At 42.3% G+C, this 16471-nt stretch overlaps 1 protein-coding gene across 3 annotated transcripts in view; it reads left to right on the top strand.

Annotated features, from left to right (window-relative positions):
* Positions 1-16471, top strand: part of AMPD2 (adenosine monophosphate deaminase 2) — a 69370-nt gene that overhangs the window by 26448 nt on the left and 26451 nt on the right. Inside the window, exons 1-5 of one of the 3 annotated variants that reach the window (XM_063451901.1) lie at positions 4174-4288; positions 10966-11093; positions 11806-11936; positions 13619-13687; positions 13870-13975. In XM_063451901.1, coding sequence (XP_063307971.1) covers positions 11064-11093; positions 11806-11936; positions 13619-13687; positions 13870-13975 — 336 coding nt within the window. In that variant the 5' untranslated portion in view covers positions 4174-4288; positions 10966-11063. Of the gene's footprint in view, positions 1-4173; positions 4360-10965; positions 11094-11805; positions 11937-13618; positions 13688-13869; positions 13976-16471 lie in introns of those variants that run through there. The other 2 variants (XM_063451918.1, XM_063451909.1) reach the window with 2 other exon arrangements.

Raw genomic sequence — 16471 nt, forward strand, 5'->3', positions numbered from 1 at the left:
GCCTCTGTCACGACACTCCTTAGCTGATTTGCCCTCGTGCAGTACTCATACTCACCACTGTTTCTGTTTGGCACTGTTCCTGATTTCTTTTCATTAAGCACTTCACCTGGTCCTTGTTTAGCACCTATTTAGTTTGGGTTCTCCCCTCACTCCTTGCCAGATCATTGCCTTTTGTTTCCTGTTTCCCTGGTTTCTTGTGTTCTTGGCTCCTGGCTCCTGTATACTGTGAATTGGTCCTGTTTCCTGTGTCCTGTGTCTCCTGGTCTTCATCCTGTGTCCTCCTGATCCTGCATTATTGTGTCCTCCTGGTCCTTCGTTATTGTGTCCTCCGATCCTGTGTTCTGGTTCCGTGGTTCCGGCTTTACTACCAGTGATCCTGTCCCTGCAGACTTACTCATTGATTTTCCCTTGGATCTTGATGTCACTATATTGTCTTGTGACTCTGGACCTGTGCCCTACCTGATACTCGTGGTAGCTGCACAATCCTGCCCTTACCAAAGGACTTTCAGTATTTGTTACCTGCACGATTCGTGCTTATTTTTTGATTTACTGTATATATTTTGTGGCCTTGTCTGTGTATATATATATATATATATATTGTTTTGCTTTCTCCTTTGGTTCCCTGTAAATATATTTGATTCTTGCTTTAACCTATTCATTTGTGTCATGGCATTATTTCTCTGCTGAAAGGGTTCCCACAGTTAAAGTGACAGTGCTGTTCCAGGGCAGCACCCCTTCATGTCATTACAGCCTCGTCCCGTGCCACGGGATTGGAAATAGTTCCGGCCGGACAGACGGCTCCTGGATCTGCCGGCCCTGGTGGAGACCCGTCCCTGGAAAACTTGCCTCATAGAGGATTGAGCCTTATCCAGGGCAGTAAATGCCCCAACAAAACGCCCCAAATCTTTTATAAAGAGTCGCCGAAGAGGAGGCCTTGGGCGTCCTTACCGGCTTCTGTTAGGGCGAGATTAGCCAATTTGGGCTCTATTTTAAATAAGATGGCCTTACGTCTCTCAATCGAAAATGAGGTGTTAACATTTCCAGCAATACAGATTGCTCTCTGGACCCAACCACGTAGGTCTTCAGGGTCAACCATGCGGTTTTCCGCTCTGGCGTCTTCCGCCAAATCAAATAGCTTTGCCAATGGGCCGAATATGTCCAGGTGTTTATCCTGGCAGGATTTTATGGCGGATTCGAGCCCCTTACGGGGATTCCAGCCTAACTTGGTAAGAAATTGGGTCATCTTGGGGTCTACCTCGGAGTGTCGCAAACTTTGTTAGGCACCACAGGCCTTGGACACTCCGCCCTCAATTTGTTGAGGGCCGCCTTACTAAGTGGGTGTCGCACCCACTTCTCCAAATATGTGGCAACATGGTCGGCCGGGAGCCACTCTGCCGATCTCGGATGGTGTAAGTCATCCGGGTCGAAGAGTGGAACGCCCGACGGATCCACAAGGGTGGACTCCGCTGTCGCGGAGTGCCTAGTCCCTGGTTCGCCTCCGGACGTCTCTGCCTGGGCAGAGGGAAGGAGGTCGAAGCCTGTATGAGCGGCATCCGCTTCAGAGTCGCTGTCCGACTCAATCCTAGCCTCCTCACTTGACCGGATTTCTGAGTCGGAGTCGCTCTCTACCTGTGCTCTGGCACATTTCCATAGCCGAGCCCGTTCTGCCTGGCTCGGAAAGGCTCTCTTGCGTGGTTGTGACACGTTTTCTGGGGCGACCGAAGGTACGCCAGTCATGATGTTTCTGGAGGCAGAGGGACATTTAGATTTGTGGGTAGCTTTCCTGGGTATATCTTCCGGTGGGTCCACAGGAGGACGCGGCTGAGGCGTCGTGGAGCCTGAGTAGCGCTCGTCCAAAGGACGTGGCAGGAGTGCCTGAGAAATGGTGTGGGAGAGAGTAGAGGACATGGACCCCATGGCTGCCATAATGGCGTCAGGCACTGAGCTCTGTTGCGCTAAGAACTGAGTCCCATCTGAGTGGGTAGTTCTGTTGGAGCGAGCAGGTGAATTACCTGAGGTGACAGGGGCTTCTCCCCTGCTGAGTGGGGTATCAGACTCCCCAGAGGGAGGTGAACCAGAATTTAGTCTAGGTTTAGGCATTTCAAATAGAGTAATGATCGGAGCAGCAAAGAAAGAGGGATATGGAAGGGAAGTGCTGCCTAATATACTGGGACCTGAGCGGGGAGGGGCCTATGTTAATGTATGTTATTCATTTTTTCATTCTGTTTGTATTCTTTACTGCTATTGGTGGACAGTAAAGAAAGGGTTATGCAATATGAGCCTCTGTGTCTTGTTATAAAATTTACAATTTATTGTATAACCCTGACTCTTTTTTATACAATATTTTGTTGCAAAGTTGTGTGCAAGGCAACACATTGCAGTAAATATATTAGCTGTAAAGAGATGTTATGGAGTTTATTGTGAAGATCTGAAAGGTAATTACATATTTTAAGCAAAAAAACAGCTACATTGGAAAAAAAATCTCCAATCCATCTATTTTTACCACTTGCTTGTTTAGTCTAAAATTTACTCTCTTGTCTTTCTGACACAATTCGTAAACAAATCCTAAAATATTCAGCAAGGGCAGCTGAAATGGAAAATGTTGTCAGTCTTTTTACATTGGCCTAAAATTAGCAAATCTCTTATTCCCACATTGGGGAATATACACGTTTCGTGTTCGGCTTGTCAAAGCCATACTTGAATAGTCATAACTAAAATGCATATTGCTAAATGTTTTTATTAAACAAAATGTTCCTTTGGTTTCCCTGGGGTCATCCATGTTTAGAAATCAGAGAGCTCTTTTGTACATATTTGAGCTTTTTCCTTTTCCCTCAAGCTTATTACTGGCAGTTTCGACATTGCAGTGGTTGTAGAGGCAGCCAGGGCTGGGGACTACTTTCCATTCTAAAATACATACTGCTAAATACAAATGTTGAAGAATAAAAGAGTTTTGATAAGTTAATTATTCTGCTCCGTGGCAATCCATTTGAGGGATTTCCCTATTGATACTTTAGGTACTTTTTCTACTTGATAAAATATATTGCTACATTCCCTATGTCTGTGTATTTTACAGTTGCCAACTCAGCCACCTAAGATCCACAAGCTGTTGGGATGTGCATAAATAGTGCTGCCTTGTAATAGCTACAGGTCACATGATGCTTGAGGAAATCAATTATGATTTGATTTTCTCCTGGCATCATGTGCACTGTACATCCTGTTGGAATTCAACTGAACTCCCAGCAACACAAGGGACATATAGCTAGCTGCCTGAGATACTATAGCAACTGTGTGTCTAGTTTATAGGGACTATGAGTGCACTTAGCATTTAGAAGCCTTCACTTTATTAACCTCTCCACGACCAGAGTTCTGAAAATCCCTTACTGTGACAGTCCTGACATTTATATAATATTGAATGGGTTAATCTAATTCTTCAGCTTCATACTGGATTCCACCCATAGAACAATAAGCAGGGACAGTCCCAGACAGTATTAGAATCTTATATAAAGCCACCAGCTGTCACCAAAGTCCATCTCCTTTACCTCTCACTGTATCCCTTTCACACAGTGAGCATGCCCCTATCTTTTACACCAGAATAATCCCTGGATCTCTGCATCTCTGTTCCTGGACTCCAGGCCCAATCCCCTCTTCCCATCCCTCTTTTTTTATCTGCATTTTCTCTCCATGCCCCTGATTTATCTTCATCCCACTAGCTGACCTTGTGTGTTTGTGTTCTTACATAATAACCCATTTCCTTCCCATCCCCTATCTCTGTCTGCACCCTCCTCCTAACCCAATTTCGCTTTCTCTATCTATGATTCTTTCTATCAAAACACAAGTTTTAATGGAATGTGATGGAAGATATGTACCAGCTTTAGCAGAGATAGTAATATCCAATAATTACTTCCCCACTGGAAACCAGTGAACATTGTGTCTCTCCACAATCCTTTTCTTTTGTTTATTCTGTTAAAATGTTTCTCAATATTTCTCTCCATGTGCAGCTTATTGCTCTTGTAGTAAGTCTGTCTGACTTTTTGCAAGGCCCCCATCTGACGATCTCTTGCCTATTGACAGCCCCCCCCCCTCCTTTCTTTCATCCCCATGCACAGCAGTTTTGCAGCTGATCATAGGCTGTGCAGCTGCCCTCCCCCCTCTGACTTAACACTTGGTACAGTCCTCTCCGGTTGTTTTGCTTGTTCCTCTGGGACTGCGGCTCGGACGCTTCCACAGACTGTCAGAACAGAGGGGGAGACGACCGGCTCTAATGCAGCAGTTCTTGAACAGCTGTACGGTCAGTGTTTGGCTCCGGGAGAAGAGGGGGACACCGGGCACAGAGAGGAGGAATCTGGGAGCAGGAGAAGGGTAGGTGAAAGGGAAGGGGTGCAGGAAAAGTGCAGAGGGACGTAGAAAGATACTGGGTTAGATTTGATACACTCAAGGGGCAAGGGGTAGGCTGCAGTGATGTGCATGGGAGCACCCATGTGGAACTAGGTACACAGCAGATGGGGAAGGTGATGTGGGGTCTGGGAGGCTCATAGTGTCTGTAAGATAGATCATCATATCTAGGGGTCACTGCCAGATACAGGTGATCTATGGATACCCAGATAGACTATAAAGCCTAGGATGCTGGTCCATGGAGGGTGGTAGGGATTATATTATGGACTATAAACCCTATAAATGATACTTGTCTATCGAGAGTGATAGGGGTTGTATTATGGACTATAAAGCCTATGACGCTTGTCTATGGAGGGTGGTAGGGATCACTATCACTGGCTAGATGTGGGTAGTCTTCAAAAGGGTAGTACAGAAATAAAAGGATTTGGGCTTCTGGCATGCACACTCTTGTAGACCACAACTCCATCATGCTCTGCCACAAGGTGCACATGACATTGACAATAAAGGGGGCACACATGATGAGCAGAAGAGAAAGAGGTTAATAAGTTGCTGTTGACTTTAAGGACGTTGGATAGGCAGGGGTTCATGAAACAGAAACAATTTGGCCTGTGAGATGATGAGGTGGTAAATGAAGTTGGAAAGTAAAAGAAACATACAGGAAATTAATTTATTCATAAGGAGAGTGTGTGGGTTACTTGGAAATACCCTGCAGATCAGAAACAGCAACAAAAGTGTTATAATTTATTAAGCTGCAACTCAGGATTCCCAACTGTGAAAAGGGAAAATGATAAGAGAATGTTAGGATGCAGTGTGTTTGAAAGGGCAGAAACACAAGCTGTACATGTAACTTACACTTGCCCTAGGCACTCTTTATCCCACTGACTAATTTCCAGAAATATATTGCAGAAGGGAGTCTAAAAAGTTAGTCGTGACTCTGTCTTCCTGAATAAAAATAAATAAATCTATGAGCAGACATAAAGACCTAAAATAGAACTTGACGTCTGCTACAAATCTCATAGTCTGCTGAAAAGAATTTGCAAACTGTTATGGCTATTTTGTTCCCAAGTTTTCCCAGGGCCTCAGCCTTACAGAGAGAATACAGCAAAATAAAACGATGTAAACTGACAGCTAGGCACAGGCCAATCGGAGATTGGAAATGAAAAAAAAAATAGGCATAATGTCATAATGTGCGAGGATGCAATATGAGTGAGTGACGGAGCAGTAAAATGAGAAAGCAGATGGTAATGTTGAATTAGATAGCGGTGTAGATAAGTGAAGGTGTTTTTTATTTTTTTATATACACGAGAAAACATGGTTCTGTCTTGTTTATTTAGGTTCTATGCACATTTAAAACTGCCCGATTAATATTAGCCCAAAATAGCTAAACATGTTAAAAAAAATAATATAGAATTATAGTGGGGGGAGTGGGGGGCGGTGGGTTGTTCTAGCAAATCTATTAGGGTTTAAAATGGGACATTTTTAAAGCAACATTTACATTTTTAAATAAAAAATTAAAACTTGATTCCTATGTTGATGCATAGTAAGACTACATATATTATAAAATGGTCTGTTCTCTTAAAGGGACACTCTAAACACTATAACTGCTTAATCACGTTGAAGTTGTTTTAGTGCCTTGAGCCCCTTTGCACTGTCCTTCCACTCAATGTTAAACTGTTTGAGGCTGCCTAGCCACAGCTGTAGACTACCCTTGTCGTAGCCATTTATATCAGCAGTGGGAGGCTGTGATAGGCTGAGAGTGTTTAGTGGGTGCATTATCCAAACCAGCAGAGAGGGGACATCAAAAAGAGAAACAAATTGCAAATATTCACAACTCATCTACAAAGTAAGAAGCAGTTCTAGTGTCTGGAGGCCCTTGGGTGCTTTCTTACCTTAAAGGGTTATCTGCAGTTCCCCCAGGGGGCTTCCACCTTCTGACATTGAGTTTCAGGAAGCGCGGAGTCAGGCCACAATTTGGCTAGAGCAGTAAGCTGATGCTTTAAGTAACAAGGGATAGGCAAGCTTTGCTACTCCAGATGTTGTGGACTTCATCTCCCCTGAAGGTTTGCAAGCATTATAGCTGAATAAAGGTTGCCTACCGCTGCTCTAAGCCAAACAATAGCTCTTCATTCATAAAAAAGCGGTTCCCCTACCTAGCAGCATTGCACCCTTCCTAAAACTCAATATTAGAAGCCAGATGGCGCCTGAAGGAACTGCAGATCTAAAGTTGGAGGTTTAACTCCTTAAGGTAAGAAAGCGCCCATGGGCCTTCTGGCACCATAACAACTTTATTTATATTAAGTTGTTATGGTGACCGGAGTGTTCCTTTAAGCCACATTTTGGAAGATTTCAATTCACCATAAAACTTATTTAGTAAATAGACACTACAGTTTATTAAGTGCCATTTATTTGGTGCTAACTTTGCTATAATGTGAGGGTTTATGAAAGGTGTTTGTTACAGGCACACATTGTGTACTATTGAGAAATAATTTAACAATATCAGAAAGAATTGAAATGTTGAACTATAGAAGGCCAACGGATTAAAAATGGGAATTTTCAGATGTGAGTGTAGGTCTTTCCAAAGAAATATTACAAAGAAATATTACAAACACAATGAATGGTTATTTTAGTATGTTGTCTAGAAGGAGAGATTGATTTATGATTAAATGATCTGTGATGAACATTTAAATACTGTGGAGTATAATAGGATATAACCAGAAAATTAGATTTATTAACTTCAACAGTTTAAAGGGGCACTATAGTGTCAGAAACACAAACGTGTATTCCTGACAATATAGTTCTAAAACCACTGTTTAGGTTGTTGAGCCCTATAACCTGGGTACAAAATTGATTTAGTCGCCTTTTTCCAGCACCACGCGGGGCACCCCACGTCTGGCCCCCGCCTCCTTGCCTGACATCAACAGAATTGATGTTCTAAGTCTATCATAATGCGTTCCCATAGGAAAGCATTGGATTGGCTGAGATTGTCAATTCTGATGATCTCACTCAAAGAGGCAGGGGGCATAGCCAAATGTTGCCCAGCCCACTCAGCATCTCCTCATAGAGATGCATTGAATCAATGCATATCTATAAGGAAAGTTCAGTGTGACGCTGAACGTCAGTGCACACTGTGCAGTACTAACCCAGGAAGCACCTCTAGTACCCATCTGAGGAGTGTCTACTAGAGGTATTCCTAGGTTGTAATGTAAACACTACCTTTTCTCTGAAAATACATTGTTTACATTAAAAAGCCTGCAGGGACTGACTATACTCACCAGAACACCTACAATAAGCTGTAGTTGTTCTGGTGACTATAATATCCCTTTCATTATGACAAAACAGAAAAAACACGACACCGCAATACTGTCAGTGGATTGGGCCTATTGCCAGGCATTTCCAAACTTGCTTTGAGTTCACTCCCCTTTTAACTTGAATGGAATGTTGACTCAGGAGCTCAGATCAGAGAAAACGTATTCACCTGTTGCTAAAATGTTTCTCCTAAACTTGCTTATCAAAAGGTTAAAAAATACAGTCCATCAAGTTCAAATTGAATTACTTTTCATGAATACCCATAGACGCTAATTATTGAAAATATTTATTTTGGGGGGCAATTTTTGAGCCACGTTGTTAGGTTTTAAGGTGTTTGTGAACTCGAGTTTTACCTTAGTTAACATTTGGGGGATTACAGTTGGTGCACTTGGTGAAATCTTTTTTTTTTTTTTTTTCTTCAGTTAACCACTGAGTTGTCCCAAGCCAAACTGAGTATAATTTGAGGTTCCCTCAATATTGTTTACAGGCTTTTTAACTAAGGGGGATTGAAGAACTAGAGATGAATCAAGTTTTGCTTAATTGAACAATCTACTGTATACAACATTGTAGTTTTACAATAGTAGTTGTAGTTTTGTAAACTCAGAGAGTTTGACCAAATTGGTACTGCTGAATAACACCAGATTTCAGATAGAGCTGTTCACAGGCCTAATTGGTTCTTAGTGAATAAACCCCTTGGTACTATGATAGGATGTCCCCCAACATTTAAAATAGACAAAGAGGGACACTTTCCTTTGTGAGTGTGGGTATGGCCAGAGGTGGGGCTGTGCTGAGCAATTTTAGGTGAATGTATTCCACTAAAATATAAGTTAGAACATGAACAATATATCTTATTATGCAGACTGATTTCTAAAGACAAACATTACTGTGAGTATTAAAGCCGTTTATATACTTTACAATATGGAGCTCCTAGAAAAAAAGGATATTAGGAAAGAAAAGAGGAACAGAGGGCTTTGTGTCCAAAATGGGGACTGTCCCTCCTACATAGGGACAATTGGGATCAGTGGCGTACACATGACCCATGGGGCCCCGGTGCGAAAAATTGATCCGTGGGCCCCCCCCCCTCGCGCTTACTCTGCGCGGGCCGGGGCAGCAACACATGGCGGCGGGCACCTGGTCGCAGGGGTTGCGACCGCGGTATGTACGCCACTGCATGCAGATGCACACACACTTAAAGGACCACTACAGACACCCAGATCACATCAGCTCAATTAAGTGGTCTGGGTGTCAGGTCCCTCTAGTTTTAACCCTGCAGCTGAAAGCATAGCAGTTTCAGAGAAACTGTTATGTTTCACTGAGGGTTAATCCAGCCTCTAGTGGCTGTCTCACTGTCAGCCGCTAGAGGCGCTTCCGCCATTTTAAGACACTGAACGTCCATAGGAAAGCATTGAGTAATGCTTTCCTATGGGCGGTTTGAATGCGTGCGCGGCTCTTGCCGTGCATGCGCATTCGGAGCTGAGAGGCGGAGGGATCCCCAGCGCCATGGGAGTCCGGCGCTGGAGAAAGGTAAGTGCTGAAGACACACACACACACACTCTCACGAACAAATGCATACACACTAGCTAACAGACACACATTTACTGACAAAGACACACTCAGCGGCAGACATACATACACACTCACTTACAAAACATACACTCTCACTGACAAACACACACTCACTAACAGACATCAAACAGACTCACTAACACACACAAACACACTCAGTAACAGACACACACAGTAACACACTCACCGACACTCACTAGCACACACTCTAACACACTCACTGACACTCACTAGCACACACTCTAACACACTCACTGACACTCACTAGCACACACTCTAACACACTCACTGACACTCACTAGCACACACTCTAACACACTCACTGACACTCACTAGCACACACTCTAACACACTCACTGACACTCACTAGCACACTCTAACACACTCACTGACACTCACTAGCACACACTCTAACACACTCACTAGCACACACTCTAACACACTCACTGACACTCACTAGCACACACTCTAACACACACACACACACACACACTAACACACACACACACTAACACACACACACACACTAACACACACACACACTAACACACACACACACACACTAACACACACACACTAACACACACACACACTAACACACACACACTAACACACACACACACTAACACACACACACTAACACACACACACTAACACACACACACTAACACACACACGTACTAACACTCACACGCACTAACACTCACACGCACTAACACTCACACGCACTAACACTCACACGCACTAACACTCACACGCACTCACACGCACTCACACTCACACGCACTAACACTCACACGCACTAACACTCACACGCACTAACACTAACACACACACGTTTTTTTTTTTTATTTAATCCCCCCAGCCTCCTTACCTTTGGAGTGCTGAGGGGATTCCCTGGGGTCCAGTGGTGCTGCTGGGCTCCTGGGGGGGCCGGTCATCCGGCGGGCTGGCTGGTCCTGCGGGCGCGCGAGGGAGCACTCTCCCCTGAGTGCTTCCTCTTCAGCTCCCTCGCGCGCCGCGTACTGATACCGGCGCCGGAAGATGACGTCATCTTCCGGCTCCGGTATCAGTGCAGTGCGCGAGGGAGCTGAAGAGGAAGCACTCAGGGGAGAGTGCTCCCTCGCGCACCAGCCGGCCGCCGGGTGTAAGCAGGGCCAGCCTCGGGGGGCCCGGAGGTGGCCGGCTCCTGGGCCCCCCAGGAGAAGAGGCTGGCGGAGAGCGTACATACCGGGTCGCAGGGGCGGCCGGGCCCCCTGGTGGGCCGGGCCCGGTCGCAGCCGCGACCCCTGCGACCCTGGTATGTACGCCACTGATTGGGATGTAGATTGTGTTTTGATGAACACTCATCATGGACTGCTGTGAATTTGCCAAGATGTGTGTTTATTTAGCACTTACACCAAATTTTTAAATCAGTTCTCTGTTATGCAAAGTTTCTTTAACTCTCTTTGATGGGCTCACTTGAGTTAAACTTTAATTTTGGCTTTAACTCAGACATTGACTTTCAGAATTCCCTACCAGAATCCACATTCTGTTTCTTTTATATTTACAGTTTTGCAATCTCCCGAACGTCTCTTATGAATCTCTATGTTTTTTTGTTTTTTTTCAGTGTCTCAATGAAATGCTTATTTAATTCACAAGGTTTTTAAGAGTCATACATTCACAGTGTTCTTTTTATCTTACATACTTGCTTGCTTTCAGATCATCGTGGGTCTCCATTCCACCCGCTACAGTCTGCAAAATCTTTTTCTGGTACCCCTCACAGCTTAAAGCAACTGAACCGTGAACTAAGAACATCAATGGAGGGAAAATACAAGGAAATTGCAGAGGTTACTCAATATTAATTATTCTTATTCTTTTTCGTCTCATGAAGGAACACTGTATCATTAGGAATACATATATACACATCATACCTATACATATCAGTCTTGTTGTGCCTAAATAGTTTAGGGCTCCCACAGTGTTAAAAGAAAAAAAATGAAATAAAACAAATGGCTCACCTTTTCTCCAGCGCTGAGTCTCTCTTGACGCTGCTGCGGCCTTCTCCTTGGCTGATGTCTTCTTGGAGGTGAACCTCTTGAGGAGCATTGGGGACCATAGGCGCATGCACCTATGATTCTGCCATAGAGAACCATTGGCAGAATCATAGGTGCACTGCACTGCACATGTGTGCATGATGTCGTGCTGTGAGAGCCGGTAAGAAACAGTCCTGCCTATCATACAAGGATGGCATACTGAGAGAGACATGCTTCCAAACCTTCTAATTCTTAAAATAAAGGGTTCAGGGGGGAGTACTGAATAAGATGGAGTTTTTATAGTACCTACAGTCTTCCTTTAGTATCTGATAATACAGCATTAGTTTGTTTTATTTATCCTTCATTAAATCTAACAATGTCTGTCTTGTGTATATTTACAGCCTTCCCAACATACCCTTTTTTATTTTCTCCAGAATTATTCTTTAAGTTCCATGTTCCTTTCAGTTGTGCTCTCTCTGTGAAATCTTACCCTTATTCAAACCGTTTCCTTTTTTTTTTCCTTCAGGAGCTCTTCAGTCGCTCTCTTGCAGATAGTGACATGCGTTCTGCTCCATATGAATTTCCAGAGGAGAGCCCAATTGAAAAGCTTGAGGAAAGAAGACAACGTCTAGAGAGACAAATCAGCCAAGACATTAAGTAAGAGCATTTAAGGAAATATATTTAAGGGACGTATGAGGGAGAAAAAGAGGACCAAAAGCCAGAACAGGGCTGAAACAAAGACACAAAAATAAATAGAAACTCAGCACAATTAGCAGTTCACAACACACACTTCTGGTAAATGTAAAACCAATACCAGATTTCAGGGTGCCACAATCACTAGGTGTACCAGCCTGTCTCCAATGGACTACTTAATCCGAGACAATTATAGCCAGAAGACAATTCTATATACCAGTAATAAAAGGATAACAATTTATTCCATAAGTGAAGAAATATACAAAAAAACAAACAATAAAATAGTCTCAAAGAAGACCCTTCTGGTAAGCAGCTAAACAGGCAATAAAGCAATTAGCAGTTCATACAACGTTTATGCAGAGTGTAAAATAGAGATAGAATTGACAAAAGGTGTATAGATGTTGACATTTTTTCTATAAAGGATCTACGGGAACATGTTACACAAAAGTTTAACAAAGGAATAATAGGTGAAAAAAATGAGGATGATGTGATGAAAATCCATCAACAGAGATCTAAGCATGGGATGGGGGTGAGAGCATTCCCTAGACCAATATGAGATGAACTTAAGTGTTGACCCTCTTCCAAGTCACAGTGGTTTTGCCTGCTACTGACCTGACAGATTGTTGTAGTGGTAATGGTACCAGGAGTCACCTAGCGCTGTTCCCTAGTTAACAGTCAAACCATTTTCAAATAGTTTGACATACGTGGTCCCACTTACTCTTCAGATTGCTAAAGTATATGTTCTCCTCTCACAATTAATTTTATATATATATATATATATATATATATATATATATAATGTATTTATTTTTAAATAAAATCTGTCCAAACATGGGCAAATATGGTAGTTGGAAATTACAAATCAGTGATATCTGAAGTGGGGGCTGCACCATAGAAGCTCAGGAGACACAGGTAAGTGTGAAATGATTACAGCACTATGTAATGCATGTATTGCTTAGAGTGATCCTTTAATGCATTATCAATATACTGTATTCGTAAATTGGATTTTTTTTAAGGAGCAACATCTATTTAAAAGGAGTACATGCCAACGGGAGTGGTTTGTTAAGCAGATTTTTAAAAGTTTATTAGAAGCATTTCAATGCCCATGCATCCCGTATCGGCAGTGCGTTTCAGGGAAAAATACTAGATTGGATAGACGTCATCATAATTGAGTAACTCACTGGAGGTGGAGTGGCTGCACTGAGGAGACTGTCCCAGTGCTGGAATAAAGGTATGTTTAAAGATTTTATAAAAAAAAAATATTTAAAAAAAAAGGTGGAGGGCTGACATCAAATGCCAAGAGGAACGCTTCAACAGTAAAAATAAATAAGTTCTATTACATATATTTATTTTTAACCTTAGAGTGTTCCTTCAGTATTTGCAGACATATGTTTACATTTATGCATTTCTGAGGTTGTTTTCTTTGATGCTTTATTTGCTTTATTTGATCAGGGATGCCCAAACTTTTGCATGCAACTGTGCAGTTCCAGTATATGCATATGAGATCACATTTAATTAAAATCTAAAGGGAATAGTTTTTTCATGAAATTACATTACAGATTCCCAGTGTCATGTGTCGTCATTATCGAGTTTGCCCTTCCCTCATATCCTTTTTTTCTCTTTTGCATCTTTTAACTCCTATCTAGACTTGAACCTGATATTTTACTTAGAGCTAAACAGGATTTTCTGAAAATTGACAGCAGCTCTGACTTACAGTGAGTTACGCCTTTGCCTCTATATAAAATTGTTCCTGGTTTATTTCCCTTCCAGTTTGCGCTTCCCTTTCCTTTTTTTATATCTTTATCTGTTATATTTTTATTTTCTAATTTCTCAGTCCCTTCCTCTCCCTTCTTCGTTTCAAACATTTTACTCTTCTGTTTGCTATCCCTTTTCTCAGATTATACGACGAGGAATATGAAGATTATGTAGACTGCTTCTCAAAGGAAGTTATCCTTGAAAGAGAGTATTTAAGAGTATCCATCACTGGCGATGAGAAATGTGGGGTAAGTACCAACAGTTAATTAACTATTTAGGTAAAAGGTAGTTGACGCCTAAAGACTTAAAACCTACTAATATATTGCACGAACACAAGCATTTATGAAGTTTGTCTCAATCTGAATTGAGATGTGAGAATTATTGGGTGAATGCAATAGTTATCATGGGTCATTTTTTTAATTGCTCCATTGGTTCTTTTTTGTATCTGGTCCTCAGTAATGTATTGAAATTGTGTATATATATATATATATATATATATATATATCTATATATATATTTGTGCTTGGAATTTCTAATACGTAATGGGATGTAGAAGGAGAAGCAAAGTTGGTTGAGGTGTGCCGAAACCAACGTACGAGTAGGCCTGTAAAAAGAGGGCAAAAGAGGATTCTAAGAAAACACACTTTATTGCAAGTTTATACAGCGTGAGCACTGAAAGCTTGTAAGAAGCTTTTACTGTGATTGAGGTATATATGTAACTGAGCTGAAGGTTACCTGTGGCCCCATCACTTAGTGATGTAGACTGGGTGTAAGAGCTTGAAGCTGCTGATGCAGCGCTTTTGCGAAAAATAGAGACCAGCGAAGGAAGCCATGATGTAGCTCAACCACAATGGAAGGGTTAGACGTGAAGTAATGGATTAGGACTGATAGTGTGTGGTTGACCTTGGAGACGTAAAAGCGGAGTGACAGCATAGGAGGTTTAAGTAAGTTGCTTGATTTGTAGGTTTAGAGGAAGAGGCAGAAATTATGGAGAGCAAAAATAAGTCGCAAGAGTGCACTGAGGACGGACAGCAGCTGAAATAGCCTGCCCTTCGGTGGGTCCCCGCTCAGAACTCAAGCTGGTTTTAGCTCATCTTGTGCCATTACAGAGAGAACATATCTGAAGCATATCAGACTGGTCCCACCCATACGGGCAGTCCAGATCCGAAATGCCAGCAAGTTCTCTCTGCACGAGAGATACAGCAACACCAGACGATCGTTTCAACCTTGTTAGGCATCATCAGTGAGGCATAGCTGATATCTCTCTAGGTACCGTGAGCAAGAGGCAGAAATTACCATTGTTTAACTGCAAAAGTCTTGATTCAAGCAAACTGTACTTGTGACGTGGCACAATATACAAGGCCCTGGCATGAGTGATAGAGTTGTCGTGAAACTGTGTGAAGCGTGCCTGCCAGTCCTGGTGTAATTGTGTGCTTAGTCCAAGATTAGCTCATGGAATGGTGGTATCCTGGATGGTAGGTAGTGGGTCGTAGGGAGTGCATGAAAGAAGACCTTAAATTGAGCATGAAAGAGCGTCAGTGACTGTGCTGTGGACACCAAGAGTAAGTGTAGACTAGAACTGAGAGGTTGCTGCCAGCCAAACCAGCCTGCGAATCAGCAAAATAATGGAAAGAAGATGAGTGAACTCTGGAGACTGTAGTAGTAAAGTAGATAATGCTTTTATTTAGCAAAAATAAACATCAACGTTTAGTCCTCCTGGACTTTTCTCAAGACAAGTGCTAAGTGCCACACAACGGTTATGTATACACACAACAAAATATAGAAAAATATAAGTGGAGCTCTAAAATACCTGGATAAAAGATGAATATTCTGGATTGTAATCTTTTACAGAGATCTGCAAATAATAATATATAACACATACATAGTGCAGATAGTATATACAATTTAAATCTGAAAATAGAGTATGACAATTTCCAACTCACAAATGTAGAGCCAACTGGTCACCTGGCTCTAGTGTGTAGCGCTCTGGGTTCTTTTAGGGGAGATCCACCACCCACTTATGTCTCCTTCTGGTCTCCTCCACCTTCACTTTCATATGCAGGAATGGACAGGAAACTCCAGTGATAAAAGGATAAACATTTATTGAGAATAAAAAATAATAAAATAATCCATTGATTAAAAAAGGCTTATGGTATTTAAGTCCAAATAAAGTCCAAAACGCGTTTCGCCATATACAGGCTTCTTCGGTTGGTGTGTGGGTTATATATACACAAGCTGTGAGGTAATTGGAGGGTGAACAGGTGAGAGCAAGACTGGTGATATCAGAGATGACATCATCATACCAAATGTAACCATGTGAGTGAAGGTAAGAAAAAATATATACAAAGAAACAATTAGCTCTATAACGTATGATAAGTGGAGACCCGATAAAAAGAAAACTGGATCGACAGAGAGAAGTGGGGTAATATTCATGTGAGAACAGAAATGATCAAAGAGCATAATTCAGTGATAGTTCCAGTCATAAAAAGAAGGAGGAATCTCACATTAACTGGGAAGGAAACAATATAAAGGATTTTTCTCATTCAGTCTGTGTGGGGCTAGTGTCCCCAATGTATAAATCCAGAATGCCTCCCTTCTCAAAAGTTGTGCATCTCTGTCACCACCTCTAGGGGCTAGTGGGACAGGTCAATGCCCATGAAGCGTAACATCGGTAAAGAGTGTCCAGCTTCCAAGAAATGTTGTGCCACTGGAGTGTTGGCAGAACGGGTGTTCAGGGCGATAAC

The sequence above is a fragment of the Pelobates fuscus genome, chromosome 1 (assembly GCF_036172605.1).
Source record: "Pelobates fuscus isolate aPelFus1 chromosome 1, aPelFus1.pri, whole genome shotgun sequence".
Lineage (NCBI taxonomy): Eukaryota > Metazoa > Chordata > Amphibia > Anura > Pelobatidae > Pelobates > Pelobates fuscus.